The 27,719-nt window shown below is 46.6% G+C and overlaps 4 protein-coding genes across 4 annotated transcripts; 3 read left to right on the top strand and 1 right to left on the bottom strand.

Moving 5' to 3' along the window:
- Positions 1 to 3,749: 3,749 nt before the first annotated feature.
- On the bottom strand, positions 3,750 to 6,369 carry LOC133921639 (hydroxycinnamoyl-CoA:piscidic acid hydroxycinnamoyltransferase-like). Its single transcript, XM_062366602.1, has 2 exons — positions 5,674 to 6,369; positions 3,750 to 4,574 (listed from the first exon to the last, which is right to left on the bottom strand). Exons 1-2 carry the CDS (start codon positions 6,121 to 6,123, stop codon positions 3,927 to 3,929), a joined length of 1,098 nt encoding a protein of 365 aa, XP_062222586.1. The 5' UTR covers positions 6,124 to 6,369; the 3' UTR covers positions 3,750 to 3,926.
- Positions 6,370 to 15,158: 8,789 nt separating this feature from the next.
- Positions 15,159 to 16,370, top strand: LOC133922940 (2-oxoglutarate-dependent dioxygenase 21, chloroplastic-like). Its single transcript, XM_062368448.1, has 4 exons — positions 15,159 to 15,203; positions 15,310 to 15,557; positions 15,609 to 15,812; positions 16,223 to 16,370. The coding sequence occupies exons 1-4, from the start codon at positions 15,159 to 15,161 to the stop codon at positions 16,368 to 16,370; spliced, it is 645 nt and encodes a 214-aa protein (XP_062224432.1).
- A 703-nt stretch (positions 16,371 to 17,073) lies between these two features.
- Positions 17,074 to 22,697, top strand: LOC133921638 (GTP-binding protein YPTM2-like). The gene is made up of 8 exons (XM_062366601.1): positions 17,074 to 17,232; positions 18,267 to 18,339; positions 18,938 to 18,985; positions 19,089 to 19,136; positions 20,245 to 20,316; positions 20,403 to 20,558; positions 22,194 to 22,297; positions 22,391 to 22,697. The coding sequence occupies exons 1-8, from the start codon at positions 17,219 to 17,221 to the stop codon at positions 22,485 to 22,487; spliced, it is 612 nt and encodes a 203-aa protein (XP_062222585.1). The 5' UTR covers positions 17,074 to 17,218; the 3' UTR covers positions 22,488 to 22,697.
- Positions 22,698 to 25,632: 2,935 nt separating this feature from the next.
- On the top strand, positions 25,633 to 27,604 carry LOC133921636 (phospholipase A1-Ibeta2, chloroplastic-like). Its single transcript, XM_062366597.1, has one exon. The coding sequence runs from the start codon at positions 25,790 to 25,792 to the stop codon at positions 27,410 to 27,412; it is 1,623 nt and encodes a 540-aa protein (XP_062222581.1). The 5' UTR covers positions 25,633 to 25,789; the 3' UTR covers positions 27,413 to 27,604.
- Positions 27,605 to 27,719: the final 115 nt, after the last annotated feature.

The following is a 27,719-nucleotide window of genomic DNA, read 5'->3' as shown; positions in this document are numbered from 1 at the left end:
AAGCCGGCTGCTAGGGTTGCGGGCGGAGTCTCCAGAGCTGTCTTTCCTTCTCCTCTTGGCTTCTGGCGGCGGCTGAACGACGGAGGCCGGATCCTTCGCTCCTCGTGGGCGGATAGGGTTTGGGCGGCTGTTGCCGAGTGGGTCGGTTCTGGATGCCGTCGGTTAGCAGGAGGCTGCGGGGGATTCGGAGGTATGGCTTCGGCCGAGTGATTGCCTTGGGGCCGAACTGGCTTATATATTTCCGCTCCTCTCCCTCACATGTTTTTCAGAAGATTTTGATCTCCTTTCTTGTCTCCCCTGTGTTTTCCTCTCTGGTGCATTGGCCAAATCGAGCTCGAGTTCAACTCGTTCTTATAAGCCGGTGCTCGGTCCTGAGGAAAATCTGGTTGACGCTTTGGTGCTGCACTGTTGAGGTTCGCCCGCACTGCAGTGGCCGTGCGGTTGAGGTCTTGTATCTCCGACTTCCCTCACACCGGCACAGAAGGCAGGTGGTTGGATTTCTGGGTCAGCGGCATTTGAGCCGTGCCTTACCTCGATCTTCAGTTGTCTTCATCGACTTGCACTGTGAGCTGACACTTCTCCTTCTGTTTTGACTGTATTGATCCCTGATATACATGCTCTGTGATGATCTATTATATTGAAATTGTGTTAGAATTATGAGTACAATAGAGTTGATCTTGGTGCTCTGAGTAGAATGGTAGACAGTGTTGTGAGCTGATCTTTGTTGAGTGGATTTCAGTAAACTTTAGTTGAAACTGAATCCTTTGATACATCACTGTCGACAGCTAACAAATACCTGGACATGTTGATTGTTGGTTGAACTCAGTACTTCAGATTCCTGAGTCTGTTTGTTTCTCAGACTTGTCTGATATTTAGAAGCTTTGCTAGCCTCTATTTAGAGAAATCTGGTTGTACTGAGTTCATTTTCGAATGAGATTTCTGTTTTGATAGCTCTGTTCAGGTATTTGTAGCCTCTAGAGCATTGAATACCAGGATATTCACTAGGTGTTATCTCATATTCTAATTCAATTAGTGATATACTTAGCTGAACAGTTTGGGGGCAAATCTTCTTAGATTTGGGGCCAACTGTTGTAAAAGATCTGAGAGCCATATATTCTGTATCAAACTGATCAGTACTGTCTTAGTTATTTGTATCATAATTTCTGCTATTGCTTTCGGCAGCCTTATCAATTATGATCATGTTTTTGTTATATGGATCTTGCTGGTTTTATTATTCTGGGATATGTATTTATATGCTCATATTCTCGCACATATTACAACAATAATAGCGTTCCGTTGTTACTCACCAGCCACCACGCTATCGTAGTTCAATAGTTAAGTGCACTCAGGCACGCAACGGCGCAAGAGCAAACTGCAGGTTAATAGAGCGACTTGACATTTGCTCTTCTTTTTCAACTATCTAAATACGAAGAGCGCAAATGCTTCACTAAGAGCACAGGCGTTCCCTATTTCTGTTGAGGCAACTGTTATAAATTTTTTCTCCTGAAAAGACAGCACCTGCGTTGTCGATGTTATTAAAGGATATGAGAGTTAACTTGGTTTACAAGAGAAACCGGATCCAAAAACTTTAACAAATGCACGATTGATTAAGGGACAACCGGTGAAAAACTCAACGACGTGAGCGCCCGAACAATAAAAATTGAACACTACTGCAAACCGGAATAAGCAAAAGGAGTTTGCAACCAAGTCATCATTGCCAAGCATGACGCACAAACATGGTCAGCAGCTCCGACTTCCCAACATAGATCACCACAACAGCATTGGCGGACACCAAGACGTGGCGTGGGAAACCTCCAAGGCGACGCATCCAAGAAGGAAACGACGCCCAAGAGTCACCGTCGCCTGTCCGGACACGGACAAGATTTTCACCCGAGAGATCTCACGGCTAGAGGAAGAGGGGTGGTGCACCTTCAACCACGCCTCCATGGAGGAAAGCGGGGCCTGCGAGCATCACCATCGTCAACCCAAGCCAAATGTCAGGCAAGACTTTTGCCCGAGGCACTGAAACCCCAACCAACACCATAAACCCCACGAGCATGCGCCACCCCCATGCCCCTCACACGCCACCAGGCTCCCCGCGGGTTGAACCGAAGAAAAGAGGCAATCCAGCAAGGGGAGGAGCCGACATGGCATTAAGGGGCACAACGCGGCCGCAATCGTGAAGTACAACAGCAACACGCCCTCAAAAAGCGTTCTCAGCCAAGGCTTTTCACGGTGATAGGCGAGCGGCAGCACATCAGCACGGGGATAGCTTCAATGAGCTGAGAACAACAGCATGATGATGATTTCAATCATCAATGACGCGGGTCTGCGATAGGAACATAGTGGTGACGAGCCTCAACAATAGGGCCAGCAACATGGCAGGACTCGGCAGCGACGTTAGGTGACAGGAGGGCAGTAGAACTAGTATGACACGGAGGATGTTAGCAGCAAGCACCTTTGATATCAGCGTGGGCCAGCAGGGCGTACAGATCCGACCACCCCTGTGCCCCAATGACAACACGACGCCTGTCACCAGGTCCAGCCTCGAAGCCTTCCAAGACCACCGGCTGGAGGAAGATCAAAGCTAAGAGCATCCGGATTCGACCGACAGTGGCACAACGAGCGTCGAGAACGTGATAACCTCTAGAACCTGATCTGTAAAAGGAAAGAAAGGAGAGAGGAGGAGGAGGAGGAGGAGGAGGAAGAGGGAGGAGGGACCCACGACGATAGCCGCTGCCACTGCCGACAATGATGACGTCGCATAGAGTAGGTCGATGAGGTGTGGTGCGGTGATGAGAGAGTCGCTCTCGAGTCGTCTGAGACGACGTGAGGGCCTAGTTCAAAGAACTCAGTGATAGACCGCAATTGTTATAATGTCTCCTCAGAAACTATTGAAGTCAACAATTTCTAATCGGTCATCGCTGCAGGTAGAGCATTTCTGTCTATTTTTCGTATCAACGCAAATAGATAACATGTGAAATAATTTTGCAGAAATACAGCGTTCCGGAGATAGAATACTTAGCAGGAAGAGTCAAGAAAAGGTACAACTAAAAGATGTAGCTAGCAGGTTTTGGTTGAACCGTTGAACAAACCAATTTGATAGTTTGTGAATTGTACCTTGCATGGACCTAATTTGATCATGCCCGTCAATGATTGATTGGATTTTCATTGTCTGGCAGGTGAGGTAGACGGCAATTGATGATGGGCCATCCCTGTAGCTGCTCCCAGCATCTGTAATATTTTGTAATATCGATCAAGATTTGAGGGGTCCTGTCTGGGTGGAGGTAGTTATGTCAGATGTTAGTAAGCTGCTATTCACTTTTTTTTTTTTTTTTTTTTTTTTTTGCTTTGGTGATGAAGTATAGCCAACCACGAAAGCTTTCCATTGGCTGATCAACGCCGCATCATCAAATATTAAGGTAGGCGTAGCGCGTTGCTTTCCAATAGTAATCTGACCAAGTAGTTGTGGTCAGAACGGAAATTTCAGTGTTATCAAGGTACCTGCCATTCTGAATGACTGATCATGTATTCTTCCATGATACACCACGTATAATCAAAGTTGTCACAACCCGTTTAGTTCAACAATTTCTAGGCCAAAGAGTTCGATGGTTTATAAGAACACGAGCAGTAGACGGCCTTGAAGCAATCCGGGTTAATATTGTAAACTCGCATTCCTTGAGTTGAATGTGCTTGAGAAGAAATTACATGCATTTGTGGGGGGCCTGACGTTCCAAACCGGGAAGACAGGTACGTAAATACAGATTTTTTTTCTTCGAGAAAAGGGAAATACATATATTTTGATGGTTTATTTCTGGTACAACAATACAGTATTACTGACACTCCGCCCACAAATACGTATACTTTTGAAGAAGATCAGCACCTGATAGTCAAACGTTTCCCACACTAGCTAAAATCTTGATCGATTAATTGGTGCACTTGGGAACAGTCGCCGTGACCAGAAACCCAGCGCCATCAGGCATCACGACCGCAAGCCCTTCATCGCCGCCGGTCTCGATGCTGTAAGATACGTGCACGGGCTTGCTCTCCCTGAGCACGAGCTCGTCCAGCCCGAGCTCCTGCCACTGCGCAACCTCAAGCTTATGCTCGGCACCGCCGGACCCATGCTGCTCATCCGCCTGGCAGGTCTCGACGCTCATCGCTGCCGGCCCGTCCCCTTCGCCCTTTCTGGCGAAGACGATGACCGAGAACAGCGGCACCTTGCCAGCGCCGACCCTCTCGCTCGCCTGGTCCACGCAGGCCCTGGCGAGCGCGCGGTGGTCGTGCGCCCCTCTGGTGTTGGCGGCTCTGAAGAGCAAGGTCTCGACGTTGCTATCGTTGGCGGCGAAGGAGTCAAGCGGGATCGACTTGATGCGCCTGGTCATGGTGTCAGCCCGCTGGAAGTAGCTCACGTACTGCATCATCGGGCTGGTGGCGGCCTTGTTCTGGGCCTTCATCTCCGCGTGCGTGCGCGCCCACGACAGGAGGAACCTCGCCAGCGACAGCGGGTCGCACAGCATCAGGCTGCAGCTCACGCCGACGGCGTAGCCCCCGTCGCCCTGGAACCGAGTCAGCTGCAGGACAGCACAAGCACAACACATCAGAATTCATGCATTTTTGTTGCAACTGTCGTCTGTCGCTTTGCAGCCAGTGAGACTTATGTGTCAAAACGGAGACTCTATCGTGTTGCTCTCTGTCGACACGGTACACTAATTTCAGTATCGATCTGGCATGACAGGTTGTTGAGTGATCTGGCTGCACGTCGATGTGGGATGGTACCACATGTGTGGACCGCACCGCACACGTGGCGTCGCTTCTTGCGGTTCTGTTGTGCATCCGACTTGGGGTTCGTTACGCGTCCCTATCGAATTTACTCGAACCTGTCTTGTCTACTGTCTATGTCCCCTACCTCATCGAATTTACGGATGCTATTCTTTTTCCGGGTCTGCTCAACAGAATCTTTTTTTCCTTAAATTTTGGCATCTTCCTCGAAATTCAGCAATCTATTCCAAGCAAATCAGACGGCGTGCGGAACTCCCGATCAATATCGATTTTCAGTTTAAGAAAGACTGGTTAGGGAAGTACTCTTAGATTGCTTTCCTGCAAAACGAACTGCAGACTGTAGTCATCTTGTGCAACAACCTGTGAGCTCTACACGAAACTGCAAGTGCAAAACTAGCTTCGCTTCAGTTTTCCGAAACGAATAGACTATGCAACAGCATCTAACGACGTAACAGAACTGACTAAACCTTTTCCGGCCATCAACTTAGTGGTTCAGTTCTTGCTCCCAACCCCGCAATTTCCTTGTTTTCAACAAAAAAGACCCCGCAATTTGCATGCATGCACATCCCTATAAACTGATTTAATAGGCTTCAGCCTTAGAACATAAAAAGGTAATTAGCTTTTCCCCAGAAGTTGCCAAAAGCATAAGCTTCCCAGCCAGCCAAGGACTTAGTTGTTGTAGGATCAAAGGTTAGATTTTGATAGCTAGAGAGGTGACATATTCGGGAACCAATCATGCATGTAGCAACCAAGCAGAACGCCTGTCCCCAACTGCCAAACGGAGTACTATCAACTACTAGCAGGAACTCAGGCGATCGTGTCGTCAGCAAAAAAAAGGGTTACCACGCGATCGGTGGACTTTTTTACCGCCACGGATGGGATCGTTCATACCTGCATGAAGCAGAGGGCGCTCACGTCGGGATCCTCCGCGTTGACGTCGGTCCACGGCGCGAGCGCGGCCTCCCTGCGCGCCCGGTCCTTGTCCCCGACGAAGTCCTCCACGTTCGCCTCCACCGTTGCCAGCACGAGCCTGACGCCGGTGTCGTTCAGCTTCACCTCCCAGGACCCGTCCGCGTGGCGCCGGAGCCGGCCGGCCATCTCCGGGTGGTCGGCCAGCGCCTCGCTCAGCGACTCCTTCACCAGCACCGCCTCCTCCCCACACGGCGCCCCGTCCGCGCGGTAGTAGAGCACCACCCGGGCGCGGCGCTGCAGCGCGGACGCGGGGAGCGGGGGCGCGGCCACGGCCACGGGGCGCGCCCGCCCGGCCCCCACCACGCGCGTCGGCACGGCCGTCTGCAGGCCCTCGATATGGACGCGCGCCGACGGCCCGTTGGACGCCATGTGCTCGGTCCTGTCCGGTCCGCGGGCGCGCTAACTGCCGGTGGTGTGCGAGCGGAGCGGAGGGAGGCTGCAGGACGGGAGCAGTGACTGCAGTGTGGTGCAAGCTGAATGGCCTTATGCCGCGGCGACTTATTTATAGACGCTCTCGCTTGCCCGTGAGCAGGGCCGCAGGAGTAGTAGCTGCATCTATGCTCTATGGTGTTTACGTGGCTAACAGACTGCAAAAAGGGTACAAGCTAGTGCTAGTCCTAGTAGTAGTGCTGAAACCGAACACCTAAAAAAAAAACGAAAAGAGCAGCAAAGGTACCATAAAAGGCGCGGCTAGAGCCTAGAGCGTGTGTTGCCACAATCGCGTCAGGTAACCGTTGGAGGTAGCATTAACTCCTGGATGGGACTCGGCTGTCTCACCGGGATTTATTCCCAAAAATAAATTTGCAGGTATCCTCAGGTGTCTATGGACCATAAGGGGAGGCGACGCACCCGTCGCTAGCGGAGCTGGAATCTTCGTGAATCTCTGTTAGACGTGGGTTGGTATAGGTTCTAGTTCTAGCGTGCGCTCTAGGGGTGTGTTGGTGTGTGTAGTATGCGTTGTGTTCGGGCGTTCGTTCAGATACTACAACTTGTTCCCTAGATCTGAGGAATAAAAAAAAACTCCTGGATGGGCGAACGTGCCAATGCCGATCGGTATCGTCTGCAGTTGTTGCTGTGGCTACAGTAAACGCATTAAGTCTGATCTGAGCCGTCGATTTCACAATGGATCCATCTATTTGTATGCTACAGTATATGTGATTAGCTATGCATATTACTGTAACAACAGACTCATTTTACTGTACAAATAGTGATCCTCTACATTAATCCATCGGTACCACGTACTCATAAGTGCAGGTCCAGCAGAAACCGTAAAAGCAATCGTTCTGCTGCTAACCATATCGAGCTATAGCAGAGTCAGTTTCTAGTGTTACAGTGATATAGACGTGTCACTTTAGCAATGATGAATGGTAAATTTATGATTGGGCTTGATTGTCTGTAACACTGTAATATTATTATAAATAATAAGTATTTAGAGTATCTATTAAATATAGTTTTAAAAATATACTCAAATACGAATTCATGAGTAGTACCATATTTGTATCCCATATTTCACGTGTTGTTAGATTAATTATTGTTCAAAATATCACAAAGTTCGAATCTTGAGACGCGTGCATGTCTTAAAAAAAGAAATACTCCAATTAAAGGAGTTCCTCTAATTGCAAGTAGTATGAGTGTGACACTCCAGTTAAATTTGTCCGTATTTTGAACCATTGGGTACACTTAGAAATGACACATCAGTAGTAACCCCAGGTGGAAAACGCCGCCACCTGTCGCGTGATACCTCCTCGATTCCTTCGCCGCCGCCTCACCTACTACCCACATCTCCTTCACGGCAACTTGCGTCGCCGCCCCATGATCAACCCCTGACGTGAGATCACCGTTGAGCGTTGGCCGGCCTGTGAATGTGCGACACATTCAGATTCGGCGCCGTCGTCGCTTTCGCATGCCGCGCGACTGCGCGAGTCGGCGCTCATCTGAACTAGTCACGTCGCACCTTGTAACATTTAGGCCATTAGTAAATGATAAGTGTTTTAATAATTAATAATAATTGTATTATTGTAATCAATAAATTTATTTTGAAGTATTAAAAAATTAGTTTATAATGATGATAGTGTATTGTTGATATTTAAGTTGATTATATGGACTATCAAAAGAGATGTGTATTAAAATTAAAGATATTCTAGTTATAAGTGTCAAAAAAAATAGTATAATTCTTCTTTCTTACTCTTTTGATTGTTCTATAAAGAGATGTTAAGAGCAATAGCATTATCTAATTGAGTCTAAACTTAGTTTGATGCACATTTATGAAATTCTAACATTAAATAGCTCATAGGAGCTTATAATTGAGATGTCATGAAGTTAGAGCTCAAAAAAAGATTGAATTGGACGAGCTCAGTGAAGTTAGTCTCACTGGATAGTCCAATGATGTGTCTCTTATTCTCATCGGAGCATTTTTCTTAGTCCAAATAAAAATCAAATGTGTTGACTGGATGGTCCGGTGGTTAACATGCAGTATCTTCGGAATCTTTTCTTGGTGACATGTGTTCTGAATTTTCTGAAGTGTTACACCGGATGGTCCGCTGTTACCTTAGTGAGAGCACCATAGCTTATTTAGTAGAAGCAATATTTTTCAGGTAAAATGAAGTTGAACTCACCAGATTATCTAGTGATTAAAAGGTGAGGTCACCGAACTAATTTTTGTAAGGAAGTTGCTTCAGATAGTTTAAAGTTGCTCCGTTCACCAGATGGTTTGGTGATGAACAAAACGAGCACCATAGCAATTCTTGCAGAGAAGGTTGCAGCTGTTTGAAAGTTGAAGGTCAACTGACCGGATGGTCTGGTGCTAAAGGTATTCTCACCGGATGCATGCGCCGGACTATTCTTAGAAATAACGGCTAATGACAACTGGTACAATGTGGTTTTGAAATTTCTACTCACCGGATGATCCGGTGTAAGTAAGAAGATGCTCACCGGATAATCCGGTGTTAACAGAAGAAGTGGGTTATTAGGCAACGGTTAATTTTGGATCTCTAGTCTATAAATAACCCCTCACTTGGTCTCATATGAATCTCTTACGACCCTAGAAGAGATCATACACTGTGTGTGTCATCAAGAAACAAGAGAGTGCACCTGAGTGAATTCAAAAGTTCTTAATTGAAGGTTAATGACATCTTTAGTGCTTAGAGAGTAGCAAGTGTACATCTAGCTGTAGTTTGGTTTAATTTTGGTCAAGTGAAGCTATTGACTTGTTACTCTTGGTAACACCTAGCCGGTCATTAGAGATTGGAGGTATCTTGGTGAGCTCTTAGAATTCTCGTGGGAACCCCAAGAAGAATTGTGTGCTTAATTTGATGCGCGCTAATTCGAAGATGGAGGAGTGACAATCATGAGTGATCACTTGAGACTTCGTAACTCAAGGAGAGGATATATCCTTTGTGGATGCTCAAACAAAGAATAGGGGGAGTGATAACTCCTCGATACCTCAGGAAAAAAGTCGGTATTCTTTTGTCCATCTTCTTACTTTTCTGCATTTACATTTGTGCATTTACTTCTTGTAAGCTTTACTTTCCGTATTTACTTTGTGTTCTAGCTTGCTTTTTTTCTTGATTCCGTCTAATTTGATCGTGTAGTTGTATTTTAGTTCATCTAGGATAAAGTTGCTACTTCTTCTAGATTTAGGTAGGAGTAAATTTTTAATAGCCCAATTCATTCTCTCTTGAGCCATTCTATCCTTTCACATCTCCCTAGAAATATTTGGATGGCCGTTCATGGAAATTAAATTAAAGAGCAAAACATTATGTTAAGAGGATGGAGAAAGATTGCACTAGTTTAACAGAGGAAAGATAACATGAGTTCGAGCCCAGTTTATTTGCACGTGGAATTAAGCTTTTGTAAGTTAAAAAAAAAGGATTAAGATTATACAAACAAAGCTGAAAAGTCTGTTCCTATGTCACAAGCAACTTCTGCGGGGAAAGAAAAACATAAAGACTAGAATCATTAAAAAAAAATCTATAGTTCCAAAAGGGGCTTGCATATCTTGCTGGGTAGGCCACAATTCATTTGGACATCATTCAACGACGGTGCCTTTTTTTATATGTAGGGAAAATTGTAAAACACACTTGCAAGTCAAGGTTTTTCACGATACCTGCAAATTACAATTATTCTTTTTTACTTGTCTTAGGATATTGATACAGTCTATTTGTTAAACATATAATTATATGAAAGTAATTTTCATGGTGAATTCACTTGCACCATTTGCATGTGTCAAATCCTAGCAATTGTATGTTTATTAATAGTTAGAAATTTTGAAGTTTGACTGCATGGGTTCCAAAATGACATATATCTGAGAACGGGGTAGTACATCTCAATTTTAAGTTTATGTATTTTCAAATTTTCCTATGTATCGTTGACCAACAATGCATGTTGCGTGGCTCAGCTGGTCCAGCATATCATCGGGAGGTAGAGATGCTCCAGGTGCAAAAAAATTGTAATGGAGCTCACCCGAGTGGAAGAATCGCATATGGCAATAGTGGTGGCTGGATTTAGGGAAGATGGTTGAATATCGACGGTCACCACACCAAACTCTGAGAAAGCTCGTAGTCTAGCTTGTCTTGGCAAGTCAAGCACTTACGCGAAGGGTAGAGAGGCTACCACTGTCAGTCAATAGGCACGGCCGCACGGGGCTATTTGAAACACATAAAACTTTGTAAGTATTATACCGTAAGAAATTGAGATTCAGTTGTGTATTTAAATTCCTCTTACTTGCAAGTGGATTTTACAACTTTCCCCGTAACGACCTTCATGCTATCTACTTTCGGTATTAAAAAACATTTTATACTACTAGTTACGTGCCCATATGTGGCAACAGGGGGTTAAATATTTTCACGCTGTAACATCTTAGATACAAATCAATGAAGATCGTTAGCTGACAATATATGTCTATCATGAATACAAAAATAACTGAAAGGTGAGAGTCCTATGGCTGATGAAAAACTACTAAATATTTTGGTTGTGATCTCTTGTAAGCAATTGTTTCTCGAGAAAATTTATTTAGCTTTGTCTAAGATACGAAAATGACATAGATACAAAGGACCTTACTGACTAAATGAATTTGCCTCATGTGTAAAAAAAATGATAGTAGTAAATTAACAGGTAACTTTATGGTTCCATTCTCAACATATAAGCTCTTAGATATGCTAAGAACAAAGATATATAGGATGCGCTTATCGATGTTGAAGAATATAAGCTCTTAGATGTGCTAAGAACAAAATTACACACGATGTCAAAGGAGGACACCGAGCTGCACTCTTGAGAGAACAAAGGCAAATCCAGTCGTTTCCACTCGATACGATCACACCAAACAAACAAATTAGACCTCACTGTGCATCTGTAACTTTCTCTCACATATTCAACGATGAGCAGAACAATGACTTGTAACTACTGAATAATTGCCAGGCAGAGAGGAGATATCATATGGATATTTGTCAAACAATTTCAACAAAAATATAAGCAGCTGGAACCAAGCTGTTTCTTTTAGCAAAGGAAAGAATGTTTACCTTAAGTATACAGATGGGACATGACCACTAACAATAGATCAAAACTCTTGCCAATTCACATTCAATTATGAGCAGATTTAGGTCAATAATCTCAGGAAAAAGTAGGGACTCATGCATCAAAATAAAATGTGAAAATATCACTTACAGTGTAACACATAATATGAGAGACTTGAAATTTCAACACATGTTGTTTGATTTTGTTACGATGTAACTACAAATTTCCAAAATAATAGTTGCACTCCAGGCATAACTTCAGTGCAAAGGAAGAAGAACCGTACCATTGTGTCTGGTTAGTGGCAGCTATATGTATAGTGTATCACACTTTTGCTCCATGGTCGACCGTTCCACCTATTGACATTTTTATCATAGTGGACTGTAGACGTAAAATTTTCTAGATGAAATTGAACACTCAAGAGGTACATTTGATGTGCAAATTAGTGCTCTTACAGAGGTAGTAAATTAAATACCTTCTTCATAGTAGCATACACGCTTTTTTCTGATTTATACCAGCAGTAATGGCAATCAAACACTGATCATTCTGGTTAGACTCCCGTTGGGACAAAATAACTCACAGTGTGATAAATAAATAGGTATTGTTGTGTACTTAGGAAGGTGGGAATAACTAAAGGTTGTTGAGCATTGCAATTGGAACCAACAGAAATCATGCCCTGGAACTAAAACACTTAAGAATGAGTCAAATGCCATGTGAGTGTGCACCTCTTGTGAACCACAATGGCAATTCCACATCCAAGTATGGCTCCACATCTATGTAGCAAATAACCGATCATAGCAACAGCTGGTTTGGAAACCTTAACATTAGCTTTGTCACGTATCTATTTTTTTTTTTTACATTGGAGATGCAGTTAGTATCACAACAATGCCATCGTCATATAAAATGACTGAGATTTTGCTTCCAATTGCAGAAATGCATAATTGGATCAGACATTTCCACGTTGGGCAGTCCGTCAAGTTGTGGTATACGATTGATTGAAAAATCAGAAAATTACATATGAAGATATACTGGTGCTTTGTCTGTTCAACAAAAAAGGTCATCTAAAAAATCTAAATAGAACATATCAGGGGAAGGGCTCATGTTGTACATTGTCATGCTGCAAAGTGGTCGTTAGCGTGAGAAACCTCCAAGGACGGAGCATGCTGGGTAGCCTGCGTGGGAGACATTGAGGGCCCGAGATGCTCAACGGCGTTGTGGTTGATGGCAAGCTGGCGGGGGGGTGGGGGGGGGGGGGGTGGGGCTCCGTGGCATTGGCGGTCCCGGGCAGCATGGGGAAGGTCCACTGTAGATGGCCGAAGCCTGGCGACGCATGAGTGGCACGGGTAATGCTGCCGAGGCCGACCGATCTAGAGGAGCGACGTGAGATCCTTTGATCCATTGATCCACGTGGGGCTCTCAGACCGGTGACGGCAGCAGAAGCGTGCTATGGACCGGTGGCGGCAACGACGGTGCCTGTGGTTGTCGGAGCCCACCAAGCCCCTCGAGCTGGAAACCCTAAAAGGAAGAGTGAAAGGTCAAACCTTCGCCTGCACCTCCACTTGGACGCGGTGGATGCATGCAAGAGGATAAGGGTAGGGAGGGGAGACTCACCTGGCGCGGTTTGGAAGAGCGCGTTGACCGGTTGAGGGCATGAGCGAGGGAGGCGAGTGCCATGTCATCTTCGACGGTGGTAGGAGTGTAGCAGCAGGTGGGGGAGGACGCGTCGGCACGTGGGAGACATCAAGGGCCCAAGATGCTCAGCAGCGCTGTGGTTGATGGCAGGCTAGTGGGCCAGGGCCTCCGTGCCGTTGGCGGTCTTGAGTGGCATGAGGAAGGTCCAAAGCAGATGGTTGGAGCCCGACGACACAGGGTGGCATGAGCAATGTAGCCGAGATCGACCGATCTAGAGGAGCAATGCGAGATCCTTCGATCTGCCGATCTACGTGAGGCTCTCGGACTGGTGGCGACAGCGGCGGTGCCTGCGGCTGTCGGAGCCCACCGAGCTCCTCGAGCTGGAAACCCTAAAAGGAAGAGTGAAAGATCAGACCTCCGCCTCTGACTCCGCCTCCATTGGGGCACGTTGGATGTGTGCAAGAGGATAAGGGTACGGAGGGGAGACTCACCTAGCATGATCTAGAGGAGCACGCAGACCGGCTGAGAGCGTAGGCGAGGGAGGCGAGCGTCATGTCATCGGCAGTGGCCTCAGGAGTGTAGCAGCGGGTGGGGGAGGATGCATGCAAATTGATGTGTGGGACAATGTGGTCACAGGAGCGCGGCCATGGCCCAGAGCAAGGTGGGGAGGGGGTTTCACAGGCGTCGTAGAGAGAAGGCGACCCACATATTAGGAGTGAGGGATTCAGGGGTGGGCGCAAGACCTAGGTGGATATGAGACTCATTACGTACTTTTTTAGTAGGAGAGATCTAGAGACAAGTGTGAAAATGCAGAGAATAAGTCATACATTTTTCCGCGCACAGTCTAATCTAAACCTAATTACATACATTTTTCTGCTTAGGTACGTACTTACCTAACCTTTCTAATTGTATGCCACTTGATCGGCCATCGCAAGCTGGTTGTCCTCAATACTTCTGTTTGAAAGAAATTAAGGACCAAATCCAATTCATACTAAGAAAATTCTATAGTAATTCCCCATTAAAAGAAGTCCACAGATTAGTCCACTAGATACACTCTACAGTGGTTGGACCAGCCATCGGTTGGCCTGACTATTACAAGAGTCATACAAAGAAAACATTAGTAGGATTCTTGACTCCCACCAATTAAAAAAGAGTGACTCTTTAGATATGGCTACAATCAACAGAAAACGACTTTTATCACTATGTTTATAAACCTAGTAACCTTTTTATAAAACAATTTAGATTTTGAGATAAATCCGTATGTATTATTGGCATTTTTTTCCAATACACAAAACTTAATTAGGCTGTAATTAGGGCAGGTTTTCCGGAACGCATTTCGTACGATGATGCCATGAAAAACTTTACAAATTAAGCTGCATTTAAATGCAACTAGTACGTACGTACTCCTATATTTTACGTAGTAGCTTGGGTGTTTGGCAGGTGATTAGGCGTGTCTGCCTAGGCCAACAAACAGGCAAATCACGCATGGAGCGGCCCTGCGCTGACGTTGTGCTTCGCAGCAAGTGACGGAGCCGATAGAACGCTGGCCTAAGCTGGGCTTAGTTTTTACATTTGGACTTCTGCTGGTTACTCACCAACTAAAACGTAGTACCAACTGCCAGTTTGTGCCGTATTACACGTTCTTTGCCTTGTTTTTCTTAAACAAACATTTTCTTGGACTAATGTTTTTTTGGTAAGGCCTCCTTCGGAATGTAGGAAAATTATAGAAATTTAGGAGTTTCAATTCCTATAGGAAAAATTCCTATCAAGCTCCTTGAAAGAGAGAATTATTCTTCTCAAAATCCTATAAAATTCTTCTGGAATGATTTGATCAATAGGAATTTTGATGGATTCCTAGCATAAGGTCCAGCAATATTGAAAAAAATCCTTTGCGTCTCTCTCTAATCTAATTCCTTTGTTTTTCATGCACTACATTCAAACAACATTTTTGTAGTTTTTTTTTGCAATCCTCTGTTTTGCACTTTCGTTCATTCTTATTAGAATAATGTGATTTTACTATTCCTGCATTACAAATGCTAAAATAGATAATTGGTTGTCACATTGTTCATTCCATGGAATCACTCTCGGTTCCTCATGCGAAGCCACGTGTCAGCCGCCTTAACATTGTGGTGAGGGCCTCCTGGTTCATATACTAGTCAGGATCGCCAGGTTCCTTGATTACTTCTCCATGGATTCGGCCGGTTATGTGCCAATCGTGGATTTCAGCAAGCTGCAGGGCGCCTTTAACACAGAGATCAGCAGCGATGCAAGACCTCGGCAGGGTATGCCAGAACAGGGGATTTTCCCAGGTATTCATATCGCGCTAGCTAGTACAATTCTTCAGTTCTTGGCATGCATTTCGTTTCGATGCACTCGCGCGATGCGGCCGTCAGATAAACCTTTGATCTCTGTCAGCTGATTAACCATGGAATTTGCACGGACATCCTCAACGACGCTCCTGACGCCGACGCTGCGTTCTTCGACATGCCAATGGGTGACAGGTCAGGCCTGGAGTCCGACGATGTCACCCGGCCTGATCGATACTCTACGGTCTCTGAAGTGAACAACGGTGAGGTTAGGATCCGTAGACATGTCCTGAAACAGTACTCGTATCCATTGGAAGAGTGGATCGACAAGTGGCCAGCACAGCCATCGCAATACAGGTTGATTCCTGCCTCAATCATAGCCTAGTTCGAACGTTTAATTTGTCGCAGTGGCAGCTCACATAGCTTCCGCAGGGAAAAGATGGCCAAGTATGCAACAGAGGCCAGGAGGCTAGTGTCAGAGCTCGTGGAAGCCATCACCGAGAGCCTCGGCCTCGGCCTCAGCCGCGGCGACCTGAGGACCCAGATGGAGCGCGGCTTCGAGATGATGGCGGTCAACTGCTACCCACCGCCGGGGACATCTTCTGATCTGCCGCACCGCGCACACGGACTACACCCCCGTCACGGTTCTCCTGGCGAGCCGCGAGGGCCTCGAGGAGGTCGACCGCGAGACCGCGCCGTGGCGCTCGGTGCCGCACTGCGCGGGGTCGCTGGTTGTTCACGTCGGCAACCACCTCGAGGTCGTGATCAACGGGCAGTATAGGGCGGCCCTGCACAGGGTGGCAAGTTAATGGTTTGCCTCAATGAGATACCCATCCTGGGTATTCTCTTCATATACATATAGGAGATACAACTTACGGTGCAAGGAAATGATGACAACTGATCCTAAGATTACGACAAATCTCCTATACAGATCAGTTGCCGATGTGGTTAGGATCCTATTCAGAATTTCATATATACTAGGAAACTATCTCTAGTTACTATGTTTACATGGCCTTATGAAGAACGAGGGTGTCCATCGCCAGCCTGCCGAGCTTGGCCGTGGACGAGAGGTTCGAGGTGGCGAAGCAGCTGGTGGACGTGCGCCATGCGGGGATGTACCGAGGGAGCAGCCTGAAGGAGTTCGTTGAGTTCCTTCCGGCAGGTGGCTAAAACAGCGACTTCATGGACAGTATGAAGAAGATAAACGAGTCAGATTGAGCGTCGAGTGACTTTCGGTCAATAATATGAATGTAGGTGGGGATCGAAAAAAAGCATCGAGTGACAAGGTGGATACGATAGACCTTTGCTTTACCGAATTTTTTTTTGCATGTTGTTGTTGTTGACTACGAGTCAACGATGACGGTGCACATTTACCTTCTCATAGAACTTGTCGGAAATTTTTGTACCATCAACAACTCATCCGTCAATGTACCGAGATCAGTGGGCCAGCATCTGGCCCCATCTAAACACCTCTTTCGGCCCAAACATTATGGGCCGGGATGCCAGTGGCCTGTTTTTGTTTGCTTTTGGTGGCGCTGCCGGGAATTTTTTATTTTTATATTTTTAAATTAAAAAATTATAAATATATACGTTTATTTTGAAAATTGCAAATATAGATTTCAGGGAAAAAAATTCCCGTCACCTTTCTCGACTTCCGCCGTCGCGTGCTTGTGCCGCACCGATCGCGGCGCGGAGGTCAAACCAGACACGTTGGCAGGCCATCACGGCCGCCCGCACGTGTCCCAGGCGTGGGTCCGTCGCGCCGAAGCAAACGCGCGGCCGACGCCTCCTGCAGGGCCAGCGACGACCCACGCCGGAGCGGGACGCGGACCCACGCCTCCCTCTCGAGTATTTATCGTTCCGCCCCTCGAAAATTGCCCACGTTTGCATCTCCCACCGCCTAGGCTCCTGCGTCTTGCGTCTCTCTCCCCAGATCTATCGATTGGCTCGGGGTGCACTTGGCCTCGGTTCGAAACCGCAGGGAGCGGAGCGAGTGATTCCGCCAGATTCGAGTCGACATGAATCCCGAGTAGTAAGGCCTCCGATGCTCCTCCCCTTCCCCGCCCCCCATGTGATCTGTGTAGCTCGTCGGTGCTCGCAGTTTGTTCGATTTTCTGTTGTTGCTGTGGTTGGGGGTTCCGGTTGGTGGTTGGGTCTCGACGCCCAACAGCTTTGGATCTGGATCTGGGGATTTCTGTTCCGGATTGGGATTCTGTCGTTGGATAATTATCTGCGGCCCGCGCTGTTGTGATATACAATCATGGTGAAATTTATGTCGATGCATTGGTGATGGATATGTTTGCTTGGTTTAGATTATGCTTGCTTTGCAGGGGTGTGGTGAGAATGCCTCTGTTGTAGATGGGTAGGATTACAAACAGAACTGAATCGTCGTTGCACTATATGATTTCTGATTATGTTTTGCGGAGTGAACTGTTTTGTGCACGAACACTGTGCAAAAATGTTCGTGCATTTGTTAAATGATGTTAGGATGTTGGATCCTGTAAGGATTATGTTAGGCATAGACGCATTTGAACCTCTTCACTCTAGCAATTATAACCGTTTTTTATATGGTTGATTTTGAACGAGTATAATGCGTAGGAATTGGGGTGTATATTGAGCATTTGAGATTGGATAACCGTGAGCTTCAGAACTGTAGGGCTAGCCAAATTCATGGCTCTATTAGTGTACTGGTCTGGAATATTTTATAGTAGCATCTCTAAGCTATAAGATAGAACATGATAGCTCAAGGAATCCATCCTGGAAATATGTGCCATTAGCATAAATCCATAACACACACAGTGCATTGGTTTCTTCTGACATTTAGTATCTGTAGTTCAAATGTTCTGGGTCTAGATTTGATGGATAGATGGTTAAATGTAACAGTGAAAATTTGTAACTTAGAGAGTAATATGATTTCATATAGGGCTTTTTTAGCACATTTATGTTGATGATAGTGAGAATTATTTGTTGTTGAAGCAATGATGGAAGCCAACACAACCTTCCGGTAGAGTACTCTTTTGTTAATGTAATGCGATACTTACTCTACCTATCTTTTCTCAATTTCAGCGACTACCTTTTCAAGCTCCTGCTTATTGGTGATTCTGGCGTTGGGAAGTCATGTTTGCTTCTCAGATTTGCAGTAAGAATTTGCATTTGTTCTAGTAATCATGTATTGATAATTCTATGCTGCAGTGGTGAAATTTTCAGTGTAGCTACGTGTGGTATTAAATGCACTTTGGCAGAAATGTGCAGTGCGTGACTTAACTTTACAACTGTGCCCAAAGGGTATAGTTGTGCAAATCCTGGAGAGATCATTTTCTTGTTTCACTTTGGAAGACCGTAGTTTACATAGGGTCTGTTTGTTTGAGTTTCTGCTTTTAGGCTTTTATGAAAAGTTGTGCTTTTGGTTTATTTGAAAAACTGTTTTTGGAAATAGAATGTTGGCTTCTACAATAAATTTTTAGCTTCTTAGCACATAGCTTCTCAGAAAAGTGTCTCTCAGCGAGCTTCTCATCTTTAGTTTATTTTCCTCGGAAGCAAGCTTCTGACTTCTCTATAAGCCACTTTTTTAGAACCCCGTTTGTTCTGGCTTCTGACTTCTGTCTTCTGGCAGCAACAGAAGCAGAACAAGAAGCAGAAAACAAACATAGCCTTATACTGAAACATCATGTTGAAGTTGTACTGAATTTTTCCTTTATAACTGTGAATGTTACTGATGTGCTGCATTTTGTGATCAGGATGATTCATACATGGATAGCTACATCAGCACAATTGGAGTTGATTTCGTAAGTGCATTTTAAATTCATTTACGTATTCATAAAAAGAATTAATTTACCTTACTTTAAGTTTGCTTTGTGGCACAGCTTAAATTCTTGATATTTTTTGCAGAAAATTCGGACAGTAGAGCAAGAAGGAAAGACCATCAAGCTTCAAATTGTAAGATTGCTGCTCTATATCTTCCCTTAGCATATGCATAACTTTATGGCTTTGATATGTCATTCTTGTCTTAATTTTCCCTAGATAAACTGACAAATAGAAATAAACAAATATTCTCTGCCAATGATGGCCATTCGTCACGAATGTAGATATTGGGTAGTTGATCTTGTAGGAAATAAGTTTTAAGGCAGTATGTAACTTATGTTCCCATTAGTTAGCACTTAGCAGATAATCCATGTAGTTTGTTAGTGGAAATGGCATTTATACTGTTCATATACCATACTTGATTCTTAGTGGAATTGTGACCACAAGTGATTCTTTAATACTCTCTAGCAACTACCATGAGCTCAACTTCTCTAGGGATGTACTAGGCCTGTCGTTGTGATTAGCAGTGGGGGAGTTGATATGTTTGATTTATGACCTGATCTTGATTTGGAGGGACACGGATCCTCTGCATTAATGACGATTAATGCAGAGGATTACTGTTTACACAGTAATATGAGTCTGCTGTTACAGTTCTCTGCATTAATTAATCACTGTTTACTGCGGATTACTGTAGGTGCAGTTTTGATTCTACTGTAGCACGAATATGTACTGCAGCATCAGGTACTGTATCAGTACTGTAACAATTGATCCAATCCATCCACCTCCAAATCAAGGGCGGTGAAGTGCTCCTAATGCACACTACTGTAGCTCTCTGCAGTTGCCAGTGGCAACTGCAGAGGATCTGTGTCCGATTTGGAGAAGGTTTTTCCATCTCCATATGATTTACCCTGTAGCTGAGTATGGTTGATTTGTCAAATTTCGTTGTTTTGTAAACTATGTAATTGTGGCAGGAAATATTCCACAAATTTATTTTATTAATAATTGTGTAATCTTTTCTACATAATGTTAGAAGTGTAATTTTAACATCAAGTGTTAACAGACTAACAGTCACAGAATTATAGCAACATCTAGAAAATATTATAGTATAGTATTTAAGTGAACTAAGTGAAACACAGTCAATACCAATAAACAACGTTCAGATCCATTTTAAAATATCAATGTGTGTATAGTATGACTACCTACCATGTAATTCTTCAACTAACATGATTCATAATTGTTGCAGTGGGACACTGCTGGGCAAGAACGTTTCAGGACAATTACAAGCAGCTACTATCGAGGAGCTCATGGAATTATTGTAAGTTGAGTGCCTGAAGTAAGCAGTCTTTCTGAAACTTCTCAACAGTTAGGTAAAACTGTTTGCATCCTATTGTTGGCTTGCAGATCGTATACGATGTGACCGACCAAGAGAGCTTCAACAATGTCAAGCAATGGTTAAATGAAATTGACCGTTATGCAAGTGACAATGTTAACAAGCTCCTTGTTGGGAACAAGAGCGACCTAACTGCCAACAAAGTTGTGTCATCGGAAACAGCAAAGGTAAGCCAACAGATTTTCTGAATAGATATTGAATAAAATAAACTTGGTAGCTGAATACAGACGCCTCTTTCCCCTCCACATGGATAAAAGTAAGTAAACAGGAATTAATTCTAACTCCCACATGATAAAAAAAGTAAAAGATTCACTAAAAAGACAGTTGGCGAGTCTCTTTGTATGTCTTGTCTGAAAAGAGGAGGACTTAATGATTATTCGTTTGCCATGAGGGTCTCTTAACCCCTTCCTTTTTCTGCCCATCGGAGTTATTCCCAAGGACTTGCCAGGGTAAAGGGGAGAAGGGGGAAGAAGCACACTTCAAGAGCGCGCTTGATCTCGCCGCGTTGGTGCGGTGCCTCTTCCATGTGTTTTAGGATGCAAGTTTGGATCATGCATGCTTTCTGCTGTGGAGTCTGAACTTTCCACGTGTCCCATGCTACTTGGGTTAGAGCGTGAGCTAGTGATGCTTTCGGCTACATGCTATTTTTCCGTTGAGGATCAGCCGTGGTCTTCTAGACTCTACCAAGAGTCTGGACGAATTTGTTGCTTTTGGGCCTTTCTTGCGCAGCTTAGGTGGAAGGCGAAGAAGGCCCCCTTCTTGGGGGGGGGGGGGGAGCCATTAGTGAGATACCACTCTGGAAGAGCACTTGCCATCTATCTTCATTGTTCAACTCTTTGATGAAAAGATGAAAAAACCAAAAAAAAAGAGGTCCCTTCGTAACTAGTCGTCCATAATATCAAATAGATCATTTTCTTCTTTAGTAACTCTACCAAGGGCTATAGTCATAGTGATCCTCCTATTCAATTACTTCAACCATTTCCGAGCACCTCATATTACTTCCAAGGCATACGATAGTTTGATTATCTGTGGACTCTCGTTCGAGTTCCAGCCAGTAGATACCATCGATTTAATAGATAAAACTAGATATAAAGAAGGTCTAAAAAAGAAGAAGCGAAATAGAAAAAAAATCAGTTACGAAATGCGGTATTTCTTCTTTATTCTTCTAATTGATTGCAATGAAATTTGGCTCTTATCTTTTTTTTTTCTAAAAAAGAAGATTGAGCTGAATTTCAATAGATCATTTATTTGGTACCACTAAAGGAGTGGGAACCAGGACAATAAGACAATAGGTCTCATGGGCCAGAACTATGTTTTCTTTCAGGCCCTTCAACCAACGACCCCGTGGGGCAGCTTTTGCTAAAACTCGAGCAGTTTCTTGAAAACTTGCTTTAAAAAACTATTACTTGTAGGAAAACTCAGGAACATCTATAGAAGCGAACCTTGGCGTGTTTCACATATTTCTTCAAGGTTGATCGAGCTTCCCAAACATAATAGACCAGATGAGGTGGGATGAGTAGGAGAGGGAAGCTTATCATAAAGGGCTTCGACAAGGGGTTTTATTCGTTCTTTGAGCAAGAAGATAAGCTCAATTTTGTACTGGATCGGGGCATCCTATTAGTAAACCCGTTTGGACCGATTTATTAGATTGGGATATTCTTGATCGCTTTGGTCGGACCACTATCGGATGGACTTCTTGCTCAGTTTCGTGGTCAGAAGATCAACATTCTGAGTTGGTCACAATACTTAATCATCACCAAAAGAAAGTTAACAATATTTACATTAATTAAAACTTCATTCAGGTGTTTGCTGATGAGATGGGCATCCCATTCATGGAGACAAGTGCCAAAAACGCCACCAATGTGGAGCAAGCCTTCATGGCGATGGCCGCGTCCATCAAGGACAGGTGCAGCCAATTCCTCCACCACTGAGTAATGCTATTATTATCTTCGACTTCCTGCTGGACTTTTGACGAAATCCTATTTGCTGTTGTTCCCAGGATGGCTAGCCAACCAGCCACGTCTAATGCAAGGCCACCGACCGTGCAGATCCGCGGGCAACCTGTGAACCAGAAGACCTCTTGCTGCTCGTCCTAAGATTGCTTGATTTCGTTTACTCCACGTGTAAACGTGCTATTACTACTATTTGTGCACACAAATGTATTTGCATTATTCATTCTGGACACCCCTGTTCGTTGGCCAGATGATTAGAGAGCTGCATATATGTAAGAACATTGCTGATAGGCTCTTCAGTGTTCACTCAGCTTGGAGTAAACAGCATCAGTTATTTCATTCTTTTTCTGCTTACATCCTCACTGTTTATAAGTCTTGTGTTACATTTGTCATATCTTACTGTAATTTGTAACCCCAAATTCATAGCGAGATTAAATTGTTCCTTTGTGCGGGTCACAATATTTTCTGCTTTTTGAGTGATCATATTCATATGCAATCATTGTGCCCGGTGCTGGGTCCCTGTTGGTCTTGCACTGATCTGTGGATGTGATACGCCTTTCCTGTCTAATGTGCGGTGCGTCTATCGTGCAAGGCAGACGACCATGACCTGCCGCATGGCCCGCCACCACCGCTTATTGCTGTATCCTGCATACCACATTGGCATTAGGCGAAGGTTGACAGGTGAAGTGATATTCTTTATCGGGGTAAGGCTGATTACGAGACGGAATTTTGACTCTCGATTTCGCATCGATTACACAGTTAATAACCTGCGGTCTCTTTCTCCTACGTCTCGTGGTGATCTCCCACGCCAACGTTTCGATCACGCGGGCTCTGGCACTCCGGAGAACACGTGCATCTGAGATCTTCTCGACGTGAAGGCAGCACCCTAGTAGCGTGGCCATTCTACCCGCTCTCCGGGACCGGGAGCTTTCCGGAAAGGCGAGTAGTGGCCGTGCACGTCTCGCCGGCGCCCCACAAGATTCGCCCTTAAAAGCCCGAGCTTTTTCGTCCATCATCCACTAGCTACAGCGCAGCCATCCACCGCTACCGACAGCCGAGCTGTGTATTGAGCACGAGGTACACGACTGTGGCCCATGTTTTGCACGGGCGATTCGGAACAAGATCCAGAAATCGTGGCCATCCCGCGTGATCAAAATATTCCTACCGCTGAGGCAAAAGACAAGCGGTAAGTGGCCAAACACGATCAGGTTACACATCTTTTGTAGAAGGGTTTGGGTGCGGAAGGTTTTCGATGTTTCGCAAAGGCACGAGTCCATGCCAAGTGATGCACGGAGGTAAAAAAATTGCGGCAAGCTTTAGTTGTGGTAGAAAACCAAACACTCGTCTAAAAAACTATAACATGACTAATATTTAATGTAGTAATGTTTAGTAACCAATTGCCTTAGAAACTTGAGGCTCACATCATGCTTCAGTACTAGCGCTTGTCAATGCAAAGACGAAGAAATAGTACTCTTTTCTTTTTCTAGCAAGCAAGTTTTTGCAGTACCTAGTATAGCAGTAAAGTGATTTGCAAGTACAGTATCGATCTCAAACAAAATCAGTGGGGAGAGACAATAAAATTGTCGTCCATTAGTCCCCCCGCCGGCCCGCGTGGTGGTTAGCGTACGTGGACTTTCATTTTTTGAGATCGCCAACTGATCCGACTTTCATTTATCACGTTCCTCTCGACGTCAAATTGCGTTCTTCACGCCACGGATTAATATCCCTTTGTTTTATCGGTTCGTTGCTCGTCCCCGTCCACCATGATCCGTGATTGCACAAATCCATTCTGTTACTTAATTGGCCACCGGCATTATTCAGCACATCTCTGCTGGCCTCTAGTACCTTGTCATGTGCTTGAAATGATGGAATTGTCCATTAAGATTTTAGAGTGGGTCAACTTGCAGGAAAGACAATTTTATATGGGCGTGGATACACGGGTTATCTCGTATATCTATTTCTCTTCACGGTTGTAGACATACAGGTTATCTCGTACATTCATTTCTCTCACTTGATATCTGTCGATCCGTTGATTTTCTCACCTATAATATGATTTTTCTTTTTACATATCTATACAGTATGAATCTCAATGCAAATAAACAGTATTGATAGTGCATGCGTGTGCAGTGGTTATAGAATTTTTCATGTCCTAACATGCACTGTTCCTAGCAAATAAAACGAGCTGAAATTCGTAGATCCGATCCAGGATATTGAACTATTACCTAACTTGAAAAGAAAGCTGATACAATGATCACCATGCTTTATAAAAAAAGAGTACTTTACAAAACGGAGGGGAAACAAAAGATAAAGGAAAGAGAAAAATAATTGAAAAGCAGCTTCTGCTGAAATGTCTTTCGCTAGCTCTATAGCTGAAGAAAAAATATGAGGAGAGATTGGACTGCCGAATAGGACCACATGTTATTACGAGATGATCAGGGATCCAGCTGGTGCTGCTGACCTTGTTGTTTCAGTTCAAATGCAATTGCGTTTCGAAGACTATTTTCTCTGTTCACCAACGACTCCAGTCCGTCCCCGCACGTTCATACGAAAAAATTCCATACCGCCACCTTTTATAATTTCTCATGAAATCATTGACTTTTCTTTAAGGCCAGCGATCGAGCTCGCCTGACTTGCTACGAAGATGATTCGTTCTATAATAAACAATGGAGATGGGTTATCAATCTTGGAAACCATGTCTCCAAACGGGAGAGCCGGATCGGATCAGCTTGGGGGACAAAGAGGCGAGAGTTGAATTCAGGCTCAGGGTCGGGTCCGGCACATATGGACACGGTGGTTTGACTAGACAAACCGCAACTTTCCTGATCTCGTCTCGCGAGTTCGAAGCTGGATTTGCTTACCGGCATCCGGCAGTCAACACTTCTCGCATCGGAGAGCCAGCACGTCATCACCAAATGTGAATCCAGACCCTAGCGTGCCGCCTTGCTCGTTCTAAACATTTACCGGGACCAGGAAACCGTACGCGATTTGGGCGCACGCGCTCCTCGGAGAATATCAAACCGAGGGCCGTACCGGGCCGCGACCATGCGCCGATTCCACCCTGACGCGTCGAACGCGAATTGACAGCGCGCCGCCTCAAGGCGGCAGCAAGGTCCAACGCAGCACCGCGTAGCTACGCGCGCCTCACCGAGCGCGGCGCGGCTGGCGACTCAACGCTGTCACAGGCGTGGACTAGTCGCAGGCGCTCGGCTCGGCAGTTGCCCCGCGCGGTGGACAACCCTTTCGCGCCCTCCGCAGCAGGGCGCGTAGGCCACCCGCGACATGGGGGCATGGAAGGTGCAAGTGGCAACCACTCCATTAATAAATTCTACGACTTGGCCTCTTCCTCCCGTTTATAAAACCCACCAGCCCGTGGTGTGCTACCTCCACATTTGGGAAGCTAGTACATCTGATCGGTTCTGAGCTGCAATTGACGAAGGAGCGAGCAGATGACAATTGCCGCCGTGGTGTCCGCGCCCACGACCTCGCCGGTGCCCGGGCACGTCGTGCCGCGCCACGCCCCCCCCTCGGTCCAGCCTCGCACGTCGCCGCGCCGGGAGCCGTCGCCGCTGAACCCGAGCACGCAGGGACAGGCGCTGCGCTCGGCCAGCCCCGGGGGATCGTCTGCGGCGACGGATGGCGCCAGGGCTCACATCGCCAACCTTGACCGGGTGCTCGGGAAACCGCCGCAGGTGCCAAGGCTGGCGAGCCACGCCGCAGCCAAGCAGGAGGAGGACAGCGAGCAGGAGCCACTCAACGTCAGGCACGGCCTGCTCAACGCGCTGAACCTGTCCTTCTTCGTGCCCATGCCCGGGATGAGGGCACGCACCACGGCCGATGAGCACATGTCGCCGCGCAGCCTCATGCACATGCAGCAGCTGCTCTCAGCCGACTCCCCGCGCGCGTCACCGAGGTGCACCATCGCGCCGAAGTGGCGCAGCCTCCACGGGGAAGGAGGGTGGGCCGGCCTCCTCGACCCGCTCGACTCCGACCTCCGCCGCGAGCTCCTCCGCTACGGCGACTTCGTGCAGGCTGCGTACCAGGCCTTCCACTCGCTGCCCACGGCGTCGGCGAGGCACCGTGGGCTCATGCTCCCCGACCGCTCCTACCGCCCCACGCGCAGCCTCTTCGCCACTTCCGCGCTCTCCATGCCGCCGTGGGCCAAGCGCCCCAACACGCCTGAGTGGCTCACGCAGCAGTCCAACTGGATCGGCTACGTCTCCGTGTGCGAGTCCGAGAGGGAGGTCGCCCGCATGGGCCGCCGCGACATCGCCATCGTGCTGCGCGGCACGGCCACCTGCCTCGAGTGGGCCGAGAACCTCCGCACCTCGCTGGTGCCCCTCGACGGCGAGAGCAGCGACGGGCCGGACAGGGGAGCGGAAGAGCCGAAGGTGGCGCGGGGGTTCTTGAGCCTGTACAAGACGGAAGGGGAGAAGGTGAAGAGCCTCTCGGCCGAGGTGATGGACGAGGTCCGGCGCCTGATGGAGAAGTACAAGGGCGAGGAGCTCAGCATCACAGTTGTCGGCCACAGCCTCGGCTCCGCTCTGGCGCTCCTCGTCGCCGACGAGGTCGCCACGTCCATCCCTGACGCGCCGCCCGTCGCCGTGGTCTCCTTCGGTGGGCCCAAGGTGGGCAACGCCGCGTTCGTGGACAGGCTGAGCAAGAGCGGCAAGGTCAACGTTCTACGCATCGTGAACGCCGGCGACGTGGTCACCAAGGTGCCCGGGGTGGCGCCGCGGCTGCCGCACAAGAAGGAGCAGTACCAGCACGTGGGCGCGGAGCTGCGCATCGACAGCAAGAACTCGCCGTGCCTCCGCCCGGACGCGGGGCCCGCGTGCCGGCACGACCTGGAGGCGTACCTGCACCTCATCGACGGGTTCACGGGGACGGGGCGCCCGTTCCGGCACGACGCGCGGCGCAGCGTGATCCGGCTGCTGCAACTGCAGAGGGGCAACGTCAAGAAGGAGTACGTGAACCGGGCGCGAGAGCTCAGCGTCGACCCCGCCGCGCCGGCGGACGTTGGCCGGAGCATGACCTACGGCAACTGCGCCGTCGCGAGCCCCTCCTCGTGACGGGGATTACGTCTGCCTTAGTGGACCGCCTTGTAAATTTTGTAGAAGGAAGAATTCTTTCGTTAGTTGCGGATGCGAGGCGGGGAAAGATCTCTCCTTTTACTTTACTTTTTTCGATACCGATGCGTGTACAGGAAAATTAAGCAATCGCATGTGCTCAATATAATCAATTGAGTGAAAGCTTGACCTTGATGTTTCCTTTGCCTCAGGAAATTTGTTCGTTGGTTCACTTATTTTGAGAGAGACCGGGTGACCGGCTCTCCCTCCTCGTAGTCGAAGTCTCAAAGATAAGCTGAAATTTTCAACT

The sequence above is a fragment of the Phragmites australis genome, chromosome 6 (genome assembly GCF_958298935.1).
Source record: "Phragmites australis chromosome 6, lpPhrAust1.1, whole genome shotgun sequence".
In the NCBI taxonomy this organism is placed as follows: Eukaryota; Viridiplantae; Streptophyta; class Magnoliopsida; order Poales; family Poaceae; genus Phragmites; species Phragmites australis.
The sequence above is the reverse complement of the archived record's forward strand: the minus strand, read 5'-3'. Positions and strand labels throughout refer to the sequence as shown.